Below are 24,438 nucleotides of genomic sequence, written 5' to 3' on the forward strand. Positions count from 1 at the left end.
TAAATCCATTTTAGTGTTTCTTTATGTATTAAAAATACTTTACCTCATATATCCTGTCTAAAACTGTTCAAATTTTAAATATATTTCCAATAATTCATATTTAATAAATTTTAAGTTTTTCATTATATATTATTACGTTTATTATGCATATTCAGTATTCAAAATAACAATTTTTTTAACTCACAAAACAATAACAATTACAGCCTATTTAAAAAAAATCCTTCAATAAATAGATAGATTACGTTCATCATATATTAAATAAATAATAGTTTAAACTAAATACATTAATAGTGTGTTTAGTTTCTAGAAAAAGATTTCACATTTATTACGTAAAGTTGAAAAATAGCAGTTACAAGTTTGAAACCTCAAACATGATTTTTCAATTTCAGCAAGTTTTCAGATATACTAAAGAAGTTTATACATATTAAATATTCTTAAATAAATTAATGTTAACCTTAAATATAAATTATTTTGAAATGAAGACCGTAACCGTCAAGGACTATTTTTGTCGGTATTGGTTCCCTAATGTTATCCATTAGAATTTTTAGAGAAATTGAAGAGATTACTAAATTCAGAGTCTGCTGTCTAGAGGGTTCATGTCTGAATGTAAGTAGTTTAGTACATATTCTAATAATTTAAAATCAATTTTTCGCTATTCCAACTCTGAAAGATAGAAAAACCATGTCTAATATTCAATTTTATAATCTTAAGCTTGCATTTATCTAAACTAGATAATACATAAATTTGATAAATGAAAAATTAAAAACATCACTATGACGCGTCTTTTGTTACTTAATCTATCATTAGTTAAAATTTATTAAAAACTGGAAATATCGTGTATTAACAGAAAATAATAATTAACCATGATTTTTATTATAAGAAATAATGAATTTCAATAAAGTATTATAAAAATGTGTTTGTAGGATGAATAAATGTTCAAAACGTACACGTAAATAGTTCTTCGGTAGGCTCAGCGCTGATACACGGGGCTAAGGTTGTTTCCGCCACGATCACTGATCCAATGCACACCGAAATTGAGAAATGTCAGCTACCTGGATGGAGACGTTAGCAATAATAGCAATTTAAGTTTTGAAATCCATTGTCTGTGACCGCAGTTTGAGCCAAAAGACATCATCAACGGCGGAGATTTTTTTACCAGAAACTTTAGTAATTGAGCAACCTGCTTGATTTCAAAATGATGTTTTATATTGCCATGAAACCTTTGATCCTTAATATTTGGTCCTTTAATATCCAACTCCTATAGTGGCACCAAGATCAAGGGTTTCATGGCAATGGTAAAAGTTAGGCCAATCTGTCCCCACCAGAGTTTTACCCTCAAGGACAGCATACTGGAAAATCCAAATAAAGAATTAAGAAGCGATCTGCGGCGAAAACTAACCACCGCAACTATATGGGAGGTTCAATGCATACGTTACAATTCATTAGATTTACATTGGATCATGTTTTCTTCCTAGTACATTTGCGAAAAAATGGCCCTAGAAAATCACTGCACATATCCCTATATATCACATTCACCAATATTGGGGAGGGAAAAAAAGGTAAAACCTGTGTGGGGCTAATATTGGCGCCCTCTGTCTGTAAGTTGATATAAATTTTATAATGACGAGGTGGTCAAACCCCCCAACCCAGAATCCTCTGCAGAATCGAAAAATGAGCTTTAAGAGGTTGAGAAGGAAAGGTAAACGAGAATTATTGCTGGTGAATGTTACACAAATGCAACAGTTACCACGCTCAAAGCCCGAAAAGCCTACTAAAACATAGGAGCAGATCGAAGTTGCTGAATAATATCTTGCACTGTACAGCATTTCCACAATTCATCCCTAGAATGAATAATCAGAACTTACCCTCTCGGTAGAATGCAATTCTCACATTAGCACAGCAACCACTTTACACCAGCAAATCCATTGGCCACAAACAATACGCCTGACTCTGGTATGAAAATCTTAAGATCCAGTAACAGCCATCTCTGGCGGGGATTTTGGTGAAACCATTGTGTGTTCCTCACCACCCAACTGTCCATTGTCAGATGTGTCGTACAACCTATCCGAAGAATTTCTAGACGCAGCAGTTTCTTTCTCTAAATGGTTTAGCTCAGCCGATACACTACTATTCTCACAGCAGCTTCCAGAAACATGTTGCTCCTTTTCTTGATTGTCCTCTATACAAGGAACAGTAATAAAGTTGACTAAAGGTTTCTTACGAGGTAGCACAGCCTGGCTCAAAGTTGAACATAAGGCAGCAAAAACACGATCTTTAGATTTTGAAGTTTTAGACAACTTCGGCATCTGTAAAATCTCAACCTTTGTCAATTTTCTTTTCAGCCTGAGAGACTCCATTGTTTCTTCATACTCTTCAGATGCTTCTGGATTATTCCTTGGTGGTGGCCGGTAGTCTTCATCATCCTCATCATAATCATAGTCAACCAACCCACCGGATCTTGGACTGAAAATCAAGAGAAATGTATTATACCTTTCAGACGATGATGTTGTGCAAATTAAATAGACCAATAAATACAATGAAAAACAAGTATACCTACCTTAACTTTGAGTAGCTTTCAGCATCTCCATTGGATAAGGCATGTTGCCGTTGTTTCACTTTCTGATTATGTGAATTGGATGCAGACGCCGTATCCTCCTCATCACTGATTAACAACCAAATATCTGGAGACTCAATGCCAGGTATATAAAATCTCCTACTATAAATGTGAAAGAGGATATATACCTGTCCTCGTTAAAGTAGTCTTCCTCTTCTTTCTCCGGAGCACGCTCATCAAGTCGTCTTCGAATGTCATTCATAATAGAAGTCCCTTTTATCCCATCATTATCCAAATACTGAAGCAAGCACATAATCTTTAGTCAAAAACTGTACTTCGTAGAGTGTGGGTAAACGAAAATTGGAAATACCTGCTCATATTTTATTTTCAATGAATGAATGGAAACCAAGTACTCAAATTTCACTAACTGGTCCCAGAAAGAATCAACTATATACTTCAGCAATAATTTCATATTCTCCTGCATTATACAATATTATCAGTTCAAAAGTGCTCGAGGTAATGAACAATGAATACATATAAAAGATTGATACCTTGCGAATATACTCAAAAAGCTCAAGTACAGCTGAATTGAGCAGATTGTAGCGATTACCATTAGCAACAAAGGCATCTACAATTGGTTTCAGAAGATCACTTCTAACGAAATGATTTATAAGATGCTCATCCTGCAGGGCAACACTCCAAACTGTTACATGTACTGCAAGAGACAATTAACCATATTCACAAGAAACAACAATAAACAAGGGGATTAAAAAAATAGAATCAAGCAGTAATATCCTAAAACAAGATAATTAGTTTCACATTAAAAAATTCAACCAACTATCTTAAAGGTTGAGTTTCAAAATAATACCACGAGAACAAATCATACAAAAGAATTTAGTGATAACAATTTACATTAAAGCTACCAGCATAAACAACTTAATGCAGCTATAACAAAGTAAACTAAATTGCCCAAAAGTTACATTCTGGCTAACTGGTACCTTCCTCCCCTCTTGGAAATGAAAGGTCGGAGAACGGCCTGATTAAAAAGAAAAAAATTACAGATATTTTTACAGTTATCAAGAAGATGCTCCCAAACAGCCAAGATTTCATACTCCAAGGTTCTCAACCCTAGTTCCCTTCTCAATGAAATTTACTGCAATAAGCTCCAAATTGACAAAATGTACAACTCAACAATTCATCCATAGAAGCTTATGGAAGGAAAAAAACAGAATAAAATGTTATAGGTTCCACATACAATTGATTTCGAATAATCCACTCTATATTTCATAAATTCAGACCATTCTCAAGATTAAGTCACTAACATTACTAGTCAATATGCCTTACCCTAAAAAATAAATAAATCAGTAAATATGCCTCCTTAAAAATAAATAATAAGGTATCAGGGCTCATTCTGTAATGATTGGGAGAATGGTTTTTATTTGCTGTTGATATAAGGCTGTATGTGTAAGTCCTATATGAACCATAAAATTACAAGCCAGTAGCAGAATATCAAGATTGAGTTAATACATATAGAGTAGGGGAAGGGGGATCTTCACTCTGGCATTTGCACTGGCCAAAGTCAAAACACAATATCTGCACAAACATTTAAACATACATGACGTGAGAGAACAGCGCGAACAAACCGCACAGCACCAACAACAAGGTATTTCTCTCTTCTCCGTGACAGTAATAGAATTTTATCCGTAACTTTATTAAGAAGAAAGTTACACCTGCAAAAAAAGAGACCCATGTCTTATCACATTAAGTGATTCAACAACATAAAGTCATTCAGGTTACTGCTTGGCAAGAAGGAAATACTTTATCCTGTATGGGTGGTGTTGGACGCAAAAGCACAGCAATTCACATATGTTTGATAGAATCTCTGGCTTTGTCCCACTCTGACACTTTATTTGGCTATTCACATGAACATTTTCTGTAGGACATGATGTTGTTATCACATCAATCAGTTGACTCAGATGCTTCTCATAGAAAATATCGATAATAGTATCCCTCTGTCAAGTAAAACTGAAAAGTTAATAAAAAAAAACTCCAATATAACCATCTAATAACACAAGAATGAGACATTAACCCATAGCATACCAGCTTCTCAAACAAAAATCAACACATTAAATTAACACAACTCAATTTTCAAAATTTGCAACCTGCGCAAACAAACTCAAATGAGAAATAAGAGAACGAAACCAATCCCGCAATTGATTTCAACAATCTATGTTGTCCAACATCTGAATGTAAAAGTTGCACGACAAGCAAATAGAACTAATAGACAGTCTAGTATATCAAAAAATAGCTCAAAGCTGGAGGGATACACCCCCATTTAATACACTATTTGGTAGAATACTAAATGTATATGAAAGGAGGAAAAAGAATTAATAGGGTTGTTAGGAGGTTAGGAGGATACTGATGTGTTTATAGCTGTTAGTGACAGTTAGTTAGAGGGAGGGGAGCCTATATAAGAGGCTGAGGAACTCCTGTACATTTTTCAGTTTTGTTAATTCTTTTGTATAGACAGGACATCTATATCCTGTGGAAGGAGAGAGTTCCCTTGGAGGCTTTGTGTGTGTACATTGTTACTGGTTATAGAAGAAATATACAGTTTCTTTTCTTCTTCTGCGCAAGTGTGTGTTGTGAGAGGAATAGATAGATTTCTTGATCAAAGAAACCTATCACTATTTTAGTCATGTCAATAGTCAATATGGAAACTCCTACTACTCACAAGAAATGTGCTCTAGAATTCTTGAATGCTGTAAGAGTATACGAGAAAACGAAAAAATAAAATAGTAGCACATGACTCAATTCATGGAAATAATATTGGAAGCCTGCCCGTCTAATTCCTTCACAATAATTTCTTCCAACAACTACCTGTGGAGTCCCACACGTCCCTACCAATCCAATTATCAAAAGATGCAACCTCTTCTAAACAGTAACAGGAAGCTGCATTGTAACTCTTAGAAAAACTCAACACCACACAATCTGCTTATAAGATGAGGGTTGCACCTTCTTGTATATTATAAGTTTGTCATAGACTTAATCAATGTGGAATTTCCGAACACAAAGGACTGAACATATTGGGCAACTCAATAGCAAATAACAAAATAGAACCAACAACAATCGCTAGAATACTCACTAATAACATTTTAAGAAGTGAATTTGACCCTAACTCAACCCTACTACCTGTAAAGTGAGGTGCATATTCCCCTTGTATACTCTAATTTGTTGATATCATTAGATGATGTTGAATCTCCAACATATCAAGAGCAGAGATGAGCCAACAAAATTGATTATCATCAACCAACTAAATCAATTATCATCAACTCCTTTCTACATATTCCCTCCAACCAATACACTTTGTAGCTCCCTAAATCACCATGATAAACAATATTGCTGCCAATAAACCATCCCATCCAATAACACATAAGTCATAGCCAAATACTACATATGGCAGCACTTCCCATACATTGTTACCGTTGGTTGGTTCATCTGTCCACATTTTAGACACTAGGGCACTTTCTCCATAGGTATTAGATATTAGATATGTCAATATAATTACATTCATGTATATTCACTTAACAACTCAAGCTTTTTGGATAGTTGGTTCCTGATGCTGTTAGACATAGAGAAGAGAATGTTGAATATAGTGAAAAACTATATTTAGATTAATCTCCCTTGTGTAAAATACACACATAGGGTTCTCTATTTATAATAGAAGAAATATGGGCTAAGCCCAAAATACAAATGAGAAATAATAATAAACTAACTAAAAGATAAAAAATATAATATATCTAACACTCCCCTTCAAGCTGGAGCATACAAATTGTATGAACTAAGCTTGAAATAGATGAACTCAGTGTTGAACTAGATGATTTGTCTTCAAGAGTGTGAGGCAAACATAGATGGACTAACAGCAGCTTGTGAAACTTCAACTTCAAAAGTGGATGAAGGAGAGCCGTGTGGACAATGATAAACTGCAAGGACTGATTCCCAATCAATGATGGAAGAGTGACGGGATCAACAGTGGTAGCTGAAAGCTAAGAGCTACAAAACTGCAGGGACTACACTAAATCCTCATCAATGATGGATGGGTGACGGGATCAACAGTAGTAGCTGAAATCTACAAAACTGCAGGGACTACACCCATATATATGTGACTTGCAGTGTCTTGAAAACGTACTCCCCCTTAGTGTGAGGGGTGGAAATGTGGAATATCACAGTTGCTAGACCACTAAAACAAAACCAAATATTAAGCTACAATGCTGAAACAAAGGCATCAAAGATCCAAAGATATGTTGGAGGTCCAAGATTCTTTGCTGGACAACTCCCAAGTGGTGATACTTAGCCGTGTATCACAAGAAGATCGGGCTAAACTCTAGCCAGAGAAGAACTGACGCAGTTGCGTCTGTCTGAGGCGGTAGCGACTGCAGCGGCGGTTGACTGCTATAAAACTGTAGGGACTAAATTGCCATCACTGACTGATGGGGCCTGTAGTGGCTGGAAGCGACAAAACTACAGGGACTGCCACGAGGTGATGGGGGCCTACAGTGGTTGGAAGCATACGGCGCCTGGACAGCGGCAAACGGCGCCTGGACAGCGGCAAACGGCGCCTGGACAGCGGCAAACGGCGCCTGGACAGCGGCAAACGGCGCGGAACAGCGGCAAACGGCGCGGAACAGCGGCAAACGGCGCGGAACAGCGGCAAACGGCGCCGAACAGCGGCAAACGGCGCCGGACAGCGGCAAAACGGTGCCGGACAGCGGCAGACGGCGCGGACAGCGGCAAAACAATGCCTGGACAGCGGCAAACAGTGCCTGTACAGCGGAAAACGGTGCCTAGACAATCAACGGCGGAGACGAAGACAGACGAAGATGGCAGCAATGGCTGCTCTGGAAGGTCTGAACAGAGAGAAGGAGGTCCGGCGAGAGCTATGGAGGTGTCGCGGTGAAACTCCGACACCGGGAAGGCGGCGCGTGCAGAACACGCGCCCGAGATCTGAAGAGAAGAAGGCGGCGCGTGGAGGCGCGTTGAGCAGAGTCTGTGCTTGTCTCCGGCGAGGTTGGCCGTCGCTCGAGGAGACGCTTCAGATCTGCTGGTCACCGGTCGAAACTGTGACCACGACCGGCGGCCGGCGACGGACTGGCCAGAAAGAAGCATTGCGTGACTGAGAACTGGCTCTCGAAACCAGCGTGGTTGGCCGTCGCTCGAAGAGACGGTCCAGATCCGCAGGTCACCCGTCGAAACTGTGACGGTGGCCGGCGGTGGCGACGGCGGCGGCAGCGGAAAGTGGCGGCGACAACGATAGCAGCGACGGCAGCGGAAAGCGGCGATGGTCGGCGACTGGCTGCACTGAGAAGAAGAGAAAATGGACTGCCGACTGAAATTTTAGGGGCTGCCGGCGGCCATGGCGGTCGGCCACCGGCAGATAGCATAGACTCGGAAGAAGATCAGAGAACCTGCTCTGATACCATGTTGAATATAGTGAAAAACTATATTTAGATTAATCTCCCTTGTGTAAAATACACACATAGGGTTCTCTATTTATAATAGAAGAAATATGGGCTAAGCCCAAAATACAAATGAGAAATAATAATAAACTAACTAAAAGATAAAAAATATAATATATCTAACAGAGAACAAATAAGAAAGCAATTTCAAAAGCTGAGATGTGATTCCAACCTTTAGTATCCACAACTTCAAATAGAATAAAACTGGAATAGAAGGCTAAAAATAGGACTAAGGAGCACTACTAAAGCTTTTAAAACCGGCACATGAGATTTATTTGATAAATATATGTTTAATAATCTTATTTGTTATGTTTCTTGGCTAACATTATTGAGTAAAATTAGCTTTAAAATTGTCAAAAAATAGTAGAAGAATGTTATGTTTCTTGGCTAAGATCAATAAAATAAAGAAAATATAAGAATAGTGATAGAATGATATGATAATTGTTAATATGTCCAAAATTCAAGATGTTAATAGTGCTTATGAGTTTTTTTCATCATAAAGACTTAATAAATAACTTAGTCTAAAATCAACTTACAATCATATCATTATAAAAGGAAAGTAATTAGATTGCAAATGTAATAATTTATTAAAGCCTTTCAAATTGCTTAGTGGATTATAGAAGAAAAAAACTATTTGAAGTCTCACTAAAGATAAGACCAATTTATAGTATATAAGTGGGTGCAAACCTCTCCTTCCAAGCTAGTTTTGTGTTAGAAAGGAAAATAAATAACAATAAAGTATTTTGCTAAAAATATTAAAAAAACACAATGATTTCTATGATGATGATTATAAAAGGGAAATAGAATATTTGTCTGAAGAAGGGAAAATGGCATAATTATCTTCAAAATGAACATCCGAAAAAACAAGATATTGTCAAAAAAAGATAACAAATGCTTAAATATTACTATTTTATAATCAAATCCCCTTAATAAATAGAACCTTTAATATTATACACACACATATTGAAACATTTAAAAACCAACTTACAATCATATCATTATAAAAGGAAAGTAATTAGATTGCAAATGTCATAATTTATTATAGCCTTTCAAATTGCATTAGTAGATTATACAAGAAAAAAACTATTAGAAAGGAAAATAAATACTACTCAAGTATTTTTCTAAAAATATTAAAAAAACACAATGATTTTTATAATGATGACTATAAAAAAGGGAAATAGAATATTTGTCTGAAGAGGGGAAAATGGCATTAATTATCTTAATAATGAACATCATAAAAAACAAGATATTGTCAAAAAAAGATAACAAATACTTAAATATTACTATTTTATAATCACTCCCAGGATTCTAGACTCAGTTGGGTCAAGCAAAAAATCAGTTAGAAAGCAAGGCAAAATTGAGAGATCAGAGAAAAAGGCCAAATCAAACCTGTGCTCCAGACAATGACCATGAGTCTAATAGACTGCGGAGAATCTCAAGAAATTGGCAATGCATGTCATCCCCAAAATCTGTTATCATGCCCTTAACCTGTACGTTACAGAACTTAATTAAACAAAACTACTATTCAGAATCCACAATTTTACTGGGGATGTGCACCGAAGTTTATTTCCATTTATTATTTAGAAAGGTAAAATATATTGGTGCAAATTTCAATTAAACTTCCAACAAACTTTTATAAACAATACAACAATGGACTACTTATCAAGTATTTAAATTTAGGAGGTTTAGCACTTTACATTGAAAATTAAAAGATGCAATAAATTATAAAAAGCATTTAGTAAGAATATTTAAATGAATTATAAATAGATTATCCTGATAGTCCTTTCAATTTAATATCCATTATTTCCATTTATTATTAAGGCTAAACTACTATCAGGAACAAAGGCCAATATATTGGTACAACTTCCAATTTAACTTCAAACCAACTTTCATAAACGATACAACAATGATCTACTTATCAAGTATTTAAATTTAGGAGGGATAGCACTTTACATGGACAATTAACAGATTCAACAAATCTAAGAAAGCACTTTCACAGAATATTTAAAATAATAAAAAGATCATCTCGGTCACACCCTTGATTACTTTGTTCTTTGTCAATAACTAAGATTGTCTAGCGGAAAATTGAAGCAGAACATGAATATTGAGAATTATAAAAGATTTTACCACTGATTACTGTATCTATTGTCTACTCTGCTCTTAATATAATGCATCTTATGGTTCCTAATTATAAATGACACTAATGAAAACATACTCACCATACCAGTAGTCATAAAGTCCAGAAAAATGCTTTATCACCTGCTTCACTCCAATATTTAAGGCTCTACTCATTTCTATTCAATTTTTTTTTTGTCACTTTCATTGATGATTATCTACCTGGTTATTCTTTAATGAAAATTACGTTCTACTGTATTTTAAAGTTTGTCAGCTAAAATTCAAAATCGATTTATTCTTCTATTAAATTTTGTTCATTCAAAATGCTAGTGAATAAATCTTCCCAACATCTATTACTTCACAAGGTATTATTTATTAAACATCTTTTACTCCCACAGCATGCCACAATGGTGTTTTCAAAAGAAAGAAACAGCACTTGGTTGAAACCATTCGTAGACTTCTTCCCCATAATGATCCTCTTCATTTATAGGGGAAGAAAAACTTCTCTCCACGTCATTTGATCAACCACATTTCACAATCAAGTTCCCCACTCCGCCTGGTATCCACAATATAGTTTCAATCATGTTAATTTTTTTGCTGCACATTATTTATCTAAGACTGCACTACAGGTAAAGATAAACTATCAAACCTTTAGAATGTCTTCCTTCCGTTACTCGCCTCCAAAAGAACTCATTGTCTTTGTTAATGATTTCAATGATACATTGCACCTACTAGACTTGCCCCTTCACTTCTATTGTAGTTTATGCCAATTTACTGCATACCCTCTACATATTCCATCTACTGTTCCAGAGCAACTATTGCGCTCGTGCTCCACCACACAGTGGTTGACCAACAGTGGACTCAAATTAGTACTTCCTTCCACTAATACTTCAACTTCATTTTCTCCAATCACCTCCACCTATGTCCCCTGTACTTGAACGTTCCACTGCACTACAAAAAGGTATTCAACTCTCACAATCCTAATATTCCGCTCCCTATGCTTGCATTTTAAAAATGATCATATCTCATTGCTATTTATTTTCATCCCTTTTGATTCTGCATTTATTTCCAAGTCTATAGGTGAAATCATGGGCAATCCCAACTAGCAACAAGTGAAGTTGGATGAAATGGAGTCTTTACATTCTAGTGGCACTTGAGAACTTGTAACTTCACCTCCTAACAAGACTATGGCATCAGATTCATACATTAAAGACTAAATGTAATGGTCATGTTGATCAGTACAGGGCACCTATGATCGTTTGTGTGGCCAAAAACCATATTTTAATCTCTTCCTAGTCATGGCTGATATTCATCAGAGGCTTGTTTGCAAATCGGATATTAAAAATTGCTTATTGTAAGTGGAATTGCAAGAAGTTTATACAGACCAAACTTTGACTTTGGGTTTTACTGTCTCTAATGACTCCCACCTTATTATCATCTTCATTGTTCGGTCTATGGTTTCAAGCAGACTCATCATTCAAGGTTTACATATTTTAGCTCTGGCTTAATATAGTTTGCCATGCCAAATTATGAAGCTGAACAATCTGCTTTCTCCATTCATTCTCCATAGTATCCGTGATTTCCTTCTCCATCTCAGTAGTGTATTTATTGTATCACCTATGCTGATGAAATAATCATCAATGATGATGACATAAATGGTATAGCATCTCAAACCCAATCTCTTCAGTCAATTTCTGGCAAAAGACTACGGACATCTCAAATACTTCTTGAGGATTGAAGTTCGCTCAATCCTCTTCAAGTATTGCAATGTAGCATGCTTTGAATATGCTTTACTGAGACTGATGCTCAATTATCATCTTACCATAGCCAAAATCACTAGTTTCTCCGATGCTAGTTACTGTTTTCTTATTGGAGGAATCTGAGTTAATGGAGGTGCAAGCATAGCACATAGTTGTCAAATCCATGTCTATGGCAGCAGCTGCATGGGAGCTTAAATGGCTTACACATTTAATCCTAAAGCTAAAATTGCTAGACATATAGGATACAGAACTTATTTGCGACAATATAGTTACACTTCACATTCCGACAAACTCAAACTTCTATTAACATAAATTAACATATCTCTCCAATTAAAACACACGAGGAGAAAGTCACACACACAGACACCAAGGACATTCGATTTCCACCTGCATTTATCTAGAAAGAATATGTGACTTCATTTCCATGCAAAAACTTACCAATAGTCCAAGAAGTGTAATTCCCTCCTCTCGAACAACATAAGATCGCAGAAGATTAGGATCCTGATTCAAGAAGAGAATGAGGATGTCTGTCCTGCAACCATCACAACATTGCCCTCTTAATAATTAATCAATAAGAATGTCAGCAGAAAAGTAAAAACAAAAACGGGGGCATCATACCCAGTAAGCATAAGCTTCTTGTCTTGACTTTGCGAGAGTAAATCAGAGATGACGTCAAAGATCCCCTCATTCATCAGATCTCTACAAACATATATTCAAATCAACCAATAAAATTTAATAAGATCCAATAACAGAACATATAGCAAAATAAAAAAATAAATAAATAACCGGGAATTCAAGTAATAAGGCCTCTATGCTACATGTAGAAAAAATAAATGTGAGAGCTTCCTAATAAAAATCCCATTGAAGTGCTTTTATAGAGATGGCTTTGATAATTATACATAGAATTTGCTTTCTAAAGATGTTTACTGTCATAAAATTACCAGGCATATACTTAGTGAAAAATCCAAACTGAAGATATCAAATCTTCTGTAAACACGTACGATGATAGTTTAAAAATAAAAAGCATGGAGTAAGAAAAATTAAAAGCATATGCGAGCCTTCGCAGATCCACCATTGAAGATTCCATTACCATGCAAGAAGTAGAACTTTTAGACATGCTTGATCAAATTTTCCTTACAAGAAATAAACTTGACAAGAATACAACAATCTGCCTAAATAACTACACCAAGAATGCAATCAAACAAGAGCAACTGATTTTAAAATTGGAGACCACAAACTTCATAAGAGGAAGACACAGTGTCAACAGCAACCTGTACCACTCCACATGCTACATACCGAAAGAGCCGAAGCTGCCGCACCATCTGTAAGCTCTTGCTACAACTAATAAACTCATGCAAGAAATGGACCTGTTCATCATAGGGAGAGGCAAGAATATTTAATATAAGAATCACCAGTAATGCCAATCATGAGCATAAAAAATGGCATTAACATTAAAGCATGTTAACACAAAAGATAGAAAAAACACTGTATTAATATACTCATACATAAATAAGAATAAAGGTCAAGCAGGCTATTAATGTTATATGTTTGTTGTCTGTTTGTTCTTATTTTGTAAAACAGTTATATCTCTTTATCTGTGAGAAGAAGTGGACTTTAAGCCTAACTCAACCCCACAAAACCAGCTTTTAAGGTGAAGTTTTTATCTCTAGTCGATGTGTGACTTCCAACAATCTATTTTTATTTTCTCTTTATTTTGTAATTTTCAGAGGTTACACTAGTTTGTAACCACCTATAACTGCTCATAACATCTTTCTTTCTCTCTATAAGTTCTGTCTGGTGTAATCTTTCCAACACCAAATATTAAGTATTGTCCAAAATCTATTATGGTATCAAGAGCTGATTGATGATCCACCATGACCAATACCAGTTCTAGCTCCCTACCAACTCCCTCTAGATTTTTCCAACTGCTGTTGTGGACAAATTGGATGATTCCAATTATCTCCACTGGAAGCAACAAGTTGAACCTGTCATTAAGGCCCAACACTCCAGCGGTTTGTTGTTAATCCCGTTATTCCTCCCCAGTTTCTTCCCTCATTTTCTTACAGTCAAATCTTAGGCCAATCATGAAATTCTTCTCCGAGGTGTTGTTGATGCTGATGGCTTGTATTATTTCCCTAATCTTCACATTCCTCCCAGTCCTGCTGCTCACTCCTCAAGTTCTCCTCCTCCTCTCTCCAACACTCATCCTGTTACTGTTCTGGTCTCTGCCAATGGTCCCTCTCCTTCAGCATCTCTCAATTTATGGCCTTCCAGATTAGGCCATCCTCATGTTGATGTATTAAAAACTGTTCTTAGTCAATGCAATATTCCTTTCAATAATAAAAAGTTGGATTTCTGTTCATCTTGTTGTATTGGAAAATCTCATCATTTACCTTCCTCTCTCTAGTCTACTGTTTATACACAACCCTTTCAATTGGTTTTTAGTGATTTGAGGGGGGCGTCTCATGTTCCCCTACTGCTGATTAGCTGTACTACATATCCTTTGTTGATGCCTTTTCCAGATTTACATGATTTTACCTTCTTAAGTTAAAATCTGAAGCTTTTACTGTTTTTCAACACTTTAAGTCTCATGTAGAACTTCAGTTTGATGCTAAAATTCAAAATATTCAAACTGACTGGGGTGGTTAGTTTAGGTCTTTTAGTTCTTTTCTTGCCACTCATGGCATTTCCAATTGTCTTTGTCCCCGCAAACATCACCATATTACTGAATTAGGGTTAACTCTTTTGTCTCATGCTATCCTTGCCTTAAAGCTTTGGGATTTTGCCTTTCAAATGGTTGTTCATTTAATTAATAGGTTACCTACTACCTTTTTGCAGTTTCAAGTGCCTTACAAAATTCTCTATGACTGTTCTCCTGGTTATGGATTTTTTAAGGTATTTGGGTGTGCTTGTTTTCCTTTTCTCCGTCCCTATCACCCACATAAACTTGACTTTCGTTCTGAAGAATGTGTCTTCCTTGGGTACTCCACCTCTCACAAGGGATATCTCTGTTTGTCGAAGTCTGGTCACATTTATACATCCAAAGATGTGGTTTTCAATGAATTTAGTTTTCCCTATCAGTCTCTTTTTTCTCCAGATGTTGTCTCTCATTCTCTACCTATGTATTTTGATCTTAATCGTAATCTGTTTGCCCCTTCCAATCCTCCATCTTGTCCTTCTTCCAGTCCCCCTTCTACTTTTTCTTCCTCTCATTCTTCTCCTTCACGCAGCTCTTCTTCTATTCCATCTTCTCCGTCTCCTGTCTCATCCCCGGTTTGTTCTAACCTAAACACCCACCTATGCAAACACGTTCCAAAAGGCACCACCTCCTATAGTCTAAATCTGTGAGTTGCCTCTTCCTCCACTCCTTTCACCTTCACTGCCCTATGTGATGCAGACTGGCTTCTGACGTTGAAGATCATAAATCCACCTCTGGTTTATTTGGGCCCTAAATCTGATGTTCTGGTGGTCATGCAAACAGCGTGTCGTTGTTTGTTCCACTACTGAAGTGGCGTACTGCAGCTTAGCCCAGGCCTCTACTGAACTTTCGTGGATCCAAGCACTTCTCCAAGGGCTACACATTCCATTTTCTACTCCTGTTCTTCTGTGACCACCAGAGTGTTGTTGCTATTGCCCATAACCCTGTTTTTCACTCCAAGATTAAGCATATGGAGATTGAGGTCTTTTTTGTTCATGAGCAGGTGTTGTCCCAGCAACTCGTGGTCTCTCACATTCCCAACCTTGATCAGTAGGCTGATGCTCTCACCAAACCACTCTCCTCTGCTCGTTTTCAATTCCTCCGTTCCAAACTCAAAGTGATGGATTTCATTCATCCCAATCCCTCACCTTGAGTTTGAGGGGGAGCATTAATGTTATATGTTTATTGTTTGTTTGTTGTTTGCTTTTTCTAACTTTGTAATACAGTTGTATTACTTTTGCTATTTTTATTTTCTCTTTATTTTTTCAATTTTCAGAGGTTACACTAGTTTGTAACCCACCCATAACTGCTCATAACTTCTTTCTTTCTCGCTATGAGTTCTGTCTGGCAGAACTGCAAAATGTACTGTAATCTTTCCATACATGTTCTATCATGGTACTTTACATTCTGTTCTTCTATATTGTTCTATCATGGTAACTAACTGAACTGTATTCCGTTAGGGCTGTCAGATAGGAGTTCGTTATTAGCCAAAGCTCCACTAAAATAGGTAACAGATTCACATAATAGATAACTATGATATTCTTTACACAAGTTTCTATAAAACTGACAGTACTAGTACCTTGAATAACAACACAACAGTTTTCGGGGGTGGTACCTCGAATAACACAATGCATATTTTCCAAAGTTTTGAAACAAAGTCAGATTGGAGAGGGGGGAGCATAAAAGATCAATAGTTAATAGAATAATGACCTAAACAAAGTGTAGAGAACAACAGGAACCATTTATTGGCATAACCTCACACTGGAATTCCATTTCTTCTCTTAGTAAAATTTCATCAAATGTGACTGCACACACAAATAATAAGCTATGCCACCAAGAGGGAAAATGTCAACTAATGAAATACCAATGTCATGCTGGAAATAGTAAACTAGTATTTGTCATTACCATATTTTTCTTTGATTCAGGAGAGGTGGTGGGTGATTTTAACCTAGCAAACAATTCCTGGATAAATGTGTTGTCATCCTTCAATAAAGAAACAACCTAAAAATAACAGAGTCAAAACAAAATATAACAGTCCCTATATTAAATGTAAACCTTCTTTCCATACAAACCAAAATCTTACAATGGCATTGTTTGCATGTACTATGGAGTTAAGATTAGCAACAGTAGCCTCATCCAAAACTCTAGCCAAAACAACATCCTAAAAGCAATAAATGAAGGTAAAAACCAAATTACAAATAAATAGAGTAAACAAGAAAAGGCTTCTGAGAAGCAAACCTTCAAAAATCCAACTCTATATGTCTGATGTATCTTAGATAATACAATTGAGTTTCTTATAGGTAAGGCCTACAAAGAAAATAGGTAAATACTATGAGAAAGAAGTAAAAATTTCCTGGCATGCCAAGAGATCTACCTACCACCTGGATTCTCTCCCAAAATAGAATAGATAAACAGATCACAAACACATACCTCTTTAAAAATAACATGGTCCTTTAAGAATTTACGATGATGTTGAACATGGGGAACCTTTGGATCATCTAAATGACATAACAATAGATTCAAAGAAAAAACCACTTTTAGTGTTTGTTCACTACTAACAATGCGTAAAACACAATAGGATGTAATGTCTAAATACCAAATAACGCATTTCACTAGTTTGAGAAAAAAAGTGTGCAACGAACTTACACTCAAGGGTACCAATAATGTCCATCATTAACTCATCACTAAATAAACGCTCAAAAATTTGTGTACTGTTAAGCAAAACTGCAAGAGAACAAACATATATATCATAAATGACAAATTTCAACAAAAGGGAACTAAGTATGGCATAAAAGTGAATACTGACTGATCCCTTTGATTATTTTGAAAATCATGTGAAGGCCATCCATATTTTCCAAGTCTTCACAAACTCTGAATACTTCTATAAGTTTCCTAAAAAAATCTTGCTGCATTGGAAATACAAAATAAAAAAGGTTAATCTAGAGGGAAAATGGAAGGAATTTACATATTTATAAGTTTTAAGGCACCCTTACATACACATGATCGTTGAGATGTGTAAACCTCAGAACAAAAGGGGGAAAAAATGTAACAGGATTGACTATGTAATCTTTTTTAAATTTGCAAACAATATAAGACTTGGTAAATAGTAATTAACGTTGGTATAACGGTGCAAGTAAATCAACAGCATAACCATCATCAGTATCACATAAGTATCAATTACTATACCATACATGTTGAAAACTTTGTTGGCAAAATCAGAAAGCACACTTCTCTACCAAAAAACGATAAAAACATACCCCAAAATTTTATAATCCATGGTAACTTTCACCTAAATTTATTTAAAGATAAGAACAGTGAACAACTTAGAGTAAGAAAAAACTGTAAATGTTACATGCATCAGAAGTCATGGATGACTCAAACTAACTATCTAGTCTATCTTATCATTCAGTCCTTTAATTACTGGGTGATCCCAAATCATGTACAATGAAGGAGCCTAATCTATGAAGACAATGTATGCACATATACAAGTGATTTATTTAATCTTACATCACTCAAAATTAGTTCCGCAAGCCGTGACTGATCTGTATTGCCACTCTCAACCACCATCTGTGAACAAAAAAGAGGATTAACTTCACTGAAGCTTGATAGATAAGTCTAAACAATTAAAACAATAGCACTGTGCCAAAATTCAACTGAAGTACAATAATATCTACCACAAATTGTGTGAAATATCATTAAAAGCTACACCAATATGTATTTTGTAACAATCATATAACAATCCACACAAAAGTGGCTCAACAAAAACTATTAACTTGTAAACTATTAATTTGCTTTATTGTTGGTGGTAATTCCATAAACTGATGATAATTGCACAGCAAAATTGTTTCTAAAAGTAAATCAAGAACTTGCATGAATGGATGGATGGATTCCATAAGTAAAGCAACTTAAACAAGTACTTTCAAACCTTAAGAATCAATGGAAGTGTTGACAATTCAACTGTGGGCAAGTCCCTTGACTCACTGTTCATACTATGGAATGCCTCACCTGAAATATACAGCAAACAGAAAGACCAAGTCCATAAAGCACCGAACAAAATAATTCAGCAATATAATGGCTTCTCCCTCCTTTTTATCTTTAACTATAAGTTTAAATTTATTGAAATAGTCATGCCTACAAAAATTAAAACATGACAGTTTCTCATAGAGAGTGTATATACAAGCTGCAGCAATCTACACCCAAAATAATGGTTTCATCAACTCAGCTCCAGGACCAATACAGTCATATCATATGAATTTTACGCCATAGTAAGGAGGAGGAGTGTATTTACTCTAGTTCAAGAAGGAATACCGTGTACAGCACCAAATGACATTTAAATGGTAAAGCAGTAATTATTTTAAAATTAAGAATTAGAACATCAGATAAATAAATAACTAAAACAAAAGCATATAGTAGCAGAAGCAAAAAACAACTCCTAAGGGTTATATTCTCATTAATAATAAAGTTAACAATAAAATAATATACAGAAATTAAGAAAGTGTTAAAAATTTTCAATAATTGAAAAGGTTAATGAGATATTTAGTAGATAAAAAATGTAAACAACTTCCGGTACAAAGAGAGAATAACAAAATTCAAATTTTTCATTACTTACTATTTAAAGTATTAAAATTCATATTCCTTTGCACATTGCAAATATGGTCCCTGAATAAAACAATTATATGAATTAAGATCTGTTTCATAGCAGAAAGAAAAAAAAATAGAGAAAGATGTGAAGTAATTAAATTTTAATAGTTATATGCCACCATATGTAAGAGCAACCACCAGGGACTTGAAAGCTAAGTGCAAGTTCAGTAGCATATTCTGGATCTCTCCATGAAATAATTGTATCTGCATAACAAAATAGTGTCCACCATCAAACTGACATACACCGTGAACCTTGACATGCTTCAAGAACAAAGGGTACACTACTAGTCATTACCTTCTTGTTTCCTGTAAATATCATCAGGAGAGATGCGATGCAAAAGTATGTTTTCATTGTCTTCTTCATCATAAACATATAAGCCCAGATCTTCTGATCGCTGCATTATAAGATATTATGATGTTTCATTCATCATAATAAAAAACAATTGAGATCAATCAACCACATATTTCTGTTTAACATCAGATTTTGCTGTCAACTATAAATTGCATCTTTATGCACTAAATTAATAAAACATATTACCATCAATATCACCAATCACAGAGGAAACTACATATTATAAATTATTATCTTAATAAAATGCAAAGACAAAAGCCTCTGACCATACACATAATCAGATATAAAGTGGATATCAAGCATACAATGTAGAGAGGCGGTCATACATGCAACACACATGTTAGTCACAAGTGAAAGCTTTAATCAAAAAGTGTCCAAACCTCCAACTAATCAACACTAATGCAAAGACAAAAGCCTCTGACCATACACATAATCAGATATAAAGTGGATGTTAAGCATACAGTGTACAGGAGTGCTCATATATGCAACATACATGTTAGTCACAAGTGAAAGCTTTTATTATCAAAAAGTGTCCAAACCTCCAAATAATCAACACTGACATGCCCAGTGCCTTGGTCATCCCATTTGCCATCACCATTCAAACGATAGACCTTGACACGCTGAAATCCAATAAGAAGAAATACTTGAGTAAAGAGTCAATGTAAACATCTCAACCATTCAAGATATTGAGATTGAAAACACATTCCTGGTAAGTTTTCCAAATGCCCATATTGTATTGAGTCAGAATTCAAAACCCTCTTTTTCTTTCGTTTTCCCAAACCTAAATCTTACTGATTCCACCTTTTCTGATTATTTTTATAGCAGATTAACTGCTTGACTAACTCTTAACAGTTTAAGTGTGTTTTGGATATTACCAAGTCACATTTCCAATGGATAAAATGGGCTTCTAAAGTACCTATCATGTAAGGGCAGATACTGGTGTTGCGAGAATGATTTTGCAGAGGCCATAATTGACTTTGAAAATAAATTAAAATGTTCAGTTTTTATGTTGTCCTAATTGTTTCTGGATGTTAAACCCTTCAAAGTATCTACATCTACATTTTAGAAGGGATTTAAATTTAGCAAAAACTAATCATGTTTTTACTAGGAAGGGTTGGCTGCTTGAATTATAAGATGTCATAAATTTGTCTTACATTACAAACAAAGATAGACCATTAACCTATAAATCTCTGTTATTGGTTTGACCATAGTGTTTCTCGGTCTTCCTCTACTCATTACAATTTTCTTTCTATTTGGTCAATGCTCCTAACTAGCATGGTTGTCAAAATTGATTTCCAACACCAGAATGGATTGTATGCATGGGTGTAGGATTGTAAGATTGTATGCAACATAACCCATAAATAAATCACAACAAACATTTAACTAAAATTGAAAACTCAAGGTTTTATACAAACAGTTCCTAACTCATAAAACCAAGTCCCAACTTCAAACCTAAAGCCCCAGCCCCACTAGCACCATTTCCTTACAACAAAACAAACAGTGAAAAATAAAACCAAGTCTATCTAGTTCACACACTTACTGAGCTGTTGATTACAGGCACAAAGAACCACAGAAGAGGCAACTGAAACGAAAGAGAGATACTCAAGCTACAGAGCAAACAAAGCTGAGGGAAGATCCAAAGAGGGTCATAGGATAAAGAACAGCTGTCATGCAACAGATTAGGGCAGCAAACAGATTGTGCAACCCAGTTCACTTGCCAAACTGACATTCCATATACTTTGTCTTTGCTTCACTTCTACTTACAAACTCATGTATTTCCAAGACCCACTTGTCTCCAAATCTCTAACTTCCCAATTGTTTCTCCTAAAGTATTCTCAAACTAAGGCTGCCTTAAATTTTATCATCACGAAAAAATCAATTCAGCTAAGATGGTGTAATCATGCACTATTAAAACATTTGCATATGTGGTTGCTGAAAAGAAAGCCTTCTAACAGAAGTTGATAGATCTTAGAGGGTGAATTTTAAGAGGAGGGAGGGGGGGGTCGGCGACTATGCATATGTGTGTATACACAGTCTTATCTTTAGTTGTGGTGAGATTCCCAACATACCTGAGGGTTGAACATCTAGGGCATGGGAATAGATATTTATAGGTGGCCCAATAGCGGATGACATCAAGGGCTCATTAAACCTCGCTAGGATAGGTTTTGACGTTATCTTAAAAGTGGATTTAACTTAATTTTACATAACCGTCTTATAAGATAAGATTTGCATCCTACTTATATAAGTTATAATTTGGTCATATCTCTAGTTGATATAAGGTCTCCAACAACAAACAAACAAACACTCCAATAAGTTTTTGGTCATATATAATATAGTGCAAAAACTGTAGGAAGAGGAGGACCACAAAACTTGTAATTGAAATCATTAAAAGTAACTTAGATCCAATGACCTTTTTCACCACGTGATTTATGACATAAGACAATGGCAAGCCAATGAAAGCATTAAAAATAGTATAGATGATCTAAAGGGAGAATTTTAAGACATGGCTTATAACATAACACATTGCCATCCTTTGTTCCGAGAAGCTAATCACATCTAGCCAGGGAAGGCCTTTTATTGAAATTGGATAGATAAGATACAAGAAGTGAACAAAATAGTTTATAAGCTTAGTAAAATGTTCCTAAAACGCTATTCATTTAATGTGGCTGCTTATTTGAATGAATATAATACAATATTAATCCACGAAAATGTGAAAATAAGAGCTCCATGTTCCAAATAAGCCATTTCTGCACAACTTCCATTTTGTGCTAATAAGGACGCTTAAATAGTATTAAATTGTTGTATTATGTATGTGCAAAAAGCACAAACAGAGAAGAAAGAATGATGGGTCTTTGAATTGTAATCATTTAGTCTTATTTGCAAAGATTGAGGACAAGACAGAGAAGAGACATGGATCTTTGAACATGCCCAATATTGGAGAGAAAACTCGCCAAAATTGATGAGTAGGCACTGGAAATGAAGAAGCAACCTTTAGAAATCTGAAAACTGACCAGAAGATCAGCAGTGAGCACTGCACATAGCAGAAGTGGAACAGAGGAGGGTTGAGGAGCAGAGGTTGCAAAACATAAGAAGGTGCAGGAGCTATGGCAAAAAAAGTAGAGCAGACAGAAGAGAAACAAGTGAGAATGAACACAAAAATGCATCAGATTTAGGATGGGAATTTTACAAGTTGGGCACCAAAAATCCCTGAAAAGGCTGGTGCTCAGGGCTAAACTTGACTTTTGTCATTTATAGACTGTAATGGCCACTATAAATTTTGGGCGCAGATGTGCAACAGCCAGGAGCAACACAACTGCTCTTGGAGTTGGAGAAGCGGCAGGGTGCCACAACACTCTGCTCCAGCCCTATTACCACTTGATTGATAACCACAGCCAGCTCATGACAAAAAATGTGCAGCTTCAAGCAAGAAATATTAACAGACAGAATCAAGAACCAATCGAAGAACAGAAACTACAAAATCTGGGTTAAATAATAGAATGATCATTTTTTTTAATTTAAATGAGTTCTTACTTTACTAGTGACTAAAGAACTGCCAAAACTGAGCATAGGAAAGTTTAAATGCTAATCTCGACGTGCTATATCTCCATATTACAGTTCATGCCGCACCACATTGTTGCAAGAAAAATGCAGTGTTGGACCCCTCATGCTAAAGACTTAACATCTCGAACACAAAAATAGAGGGGGAACCAGTAACTCTCACTAGGATAGGCTTTGATTGACACTGATTGACATTGATTCCATCTTAGAAACACCTATTGTATTCCCTTATACAGAGCTCCATAAGCACTCAATAACAAACCTATTATCAACAAATCATCCAAATCCAATCACTAGTTTTTAAAGGGCCTTGACTATCACATCACAACGTTATGTAGAAAATCCTACTTTTTATTATTTCCTGACATATCATATAAGTTGATACTAGGTACTATTAAAAAATCCTCAAATGAAAAACTCTAAAATTTAGAAAAGAAAAAACACAAAGGAATAAAAACAGCTATTAGTTTATCACACCAACGAGATACAACATAAAATGCGTATTCAAGTATGAGCACTATCCTCCACTTCGTTGCCTTTCACGTTTCTAAGAATATCAACATAGTAAAGCATTTTATAAAGCATTTTATAAAGCATGATACTAACTGAGTGATAACTAACAATACACAGTAAACCGCTGCAGCTAAATACAAAAATCCATAACACTTATTCACACGTTCACCAATTCATCAATAAAACAAATTGATATGCGAACTCTGAACACGTCGAACAGCAAAGCAAAATGCAATTACATCCACTGAAACTCGAGGATTAAACACAGAAGCTTTCAACTGCTCATAAAGCACACTTGCCTGCATCGAATTAGCGTTTGTCTGCGATTTCTGCGGAGCACCCATCGTAGGCAGCAACTCAAAATTTCAAAGCAAAAAAAAAAAAAAAAAAAAAGAGAGAGAGAGAGATACTGAATTTTGGGGTTCAAATTAGGGTTTGGAGAACGAAAGAAGCGTGAAAGGAAAAAACAACTATAGCAAGGTAACCGAGCTTTGGGGAATCAACAGGAAACCCTAACTGCCATTGACGTAGCATGGTGAAGGTTCCACATATACACTCTCTTGTTTCTCTCTCATATATAATATTTTCCGTGCAAGAGTGTCTCCCTGACTTAGTTTATGCAAAGGAGAAACAGAAAACAAATACGCGTGAGTGAAATACCGGAAACACCACTATGTTCCCGCTAAAATTACTAATGCGCCATTTGCAACTGAAGTTCGCTTTACACGTGT

The 24,438-nt window shown here is 35.6% G+C and overlaps 1 protein-coding gene across 2 annotated transcripts; it reads right to left on the bottom strand.

The window, feature by feature from the left end:
* Positions 1-1,428: 1,428 nt before the first annotated feature.
* On the bottom strand, positions 1,429-24,327 carry LOC108322293 (uncharacterized). 2 transcript variants are annotated; one of them, XM_017554320.2, is made up of 24 exons: positions 24,007-24,327; positions 20,176-20,256; positions 19,580-19,679; positions 19,404-19,488; positions 19,253-19,302; positions 18,569-18,648; positions 18,151-18,210; positions 17,450-17,549; positions 17,290-17,367; positions 17,074-17,141; positions 16,882-16,950; positions 16,727-16,804; positions 16,549-16,644; positions 13,242-13,312; positions 12,564-12,644; positions 12,384-12,477; positions 9,460-9,558; positions 4,373-4,566; positions 4,170-4,284; positions 3,106-3,237; positions 2,925-3,032; positions 2,743-2,852; positions 2,558-2,662; positions 1,429-2,463 (listed from the first exon to the last, which is right to left on the bottom strand). In XM_017554320.2, exons 1-24 carry the CDS (start codon positions 24,049-24,051, stop codon positions 1,965-1,967), a joined length of 2,598 nt encoding a protein of 865 aa, XP_017409809.1. In that variant the 5' UTR covers positions 24,052-24,327; the 3' UTR covers positions 1,429-1,964. The 2 variants fall into 2 exon arrangements, with proteins under 2 accessions (XP_017409809.1, XP_017409810.1); XM_017554321.2 differs by lacking the exons at positions 19,580-19,679; positions 20,176-20,256; positions 24,007-24,327 and having other exon boundaries at positions 19,423-19,480.
* Between the last annotated feature and the right edge of the window lie 111 nt (positions 24,328-24,438).

This window comes from Vigna angularis, chromosome 4 (assembly GCF_016808095.1).
Source record: "Vigna angularis cultivar LongXiaoDou No.4 chromosome 4, ASM1680809v1, whole genome shotgun sequence".
NCBI lineage: Eukaryota > Viridiplantae > Streptophyta > Magnoliopsida > Fabales > Fabaceae > Vigna > Vigna angularis.

Excerpts from the sequence above, each read along its gene's own strand:
- LOC108322293 (XM_017554320.2), bottom strand. The coding sequence starts at position 24,051 with ATGGGTGCTCCGCAGAAATCGCAGACAAACGCTAATTCGATGCAG. Across the intron at positions 20,257-24,006 it reads CAAACGCTAATTCGATGCAG|CGTGTCAAGGTCTATCGTTT; the intron begins GCAAGTGTGCTT and ends ATTGGATTTCAG. Across the intron at positions 16,951-17,073 it reads ACCATGTTATTTTTAAAGAG|GCCTTACCTATAAGAAACTC; the intron begins GTATGTGTTTGT and ends TTTTCTTTGTAG.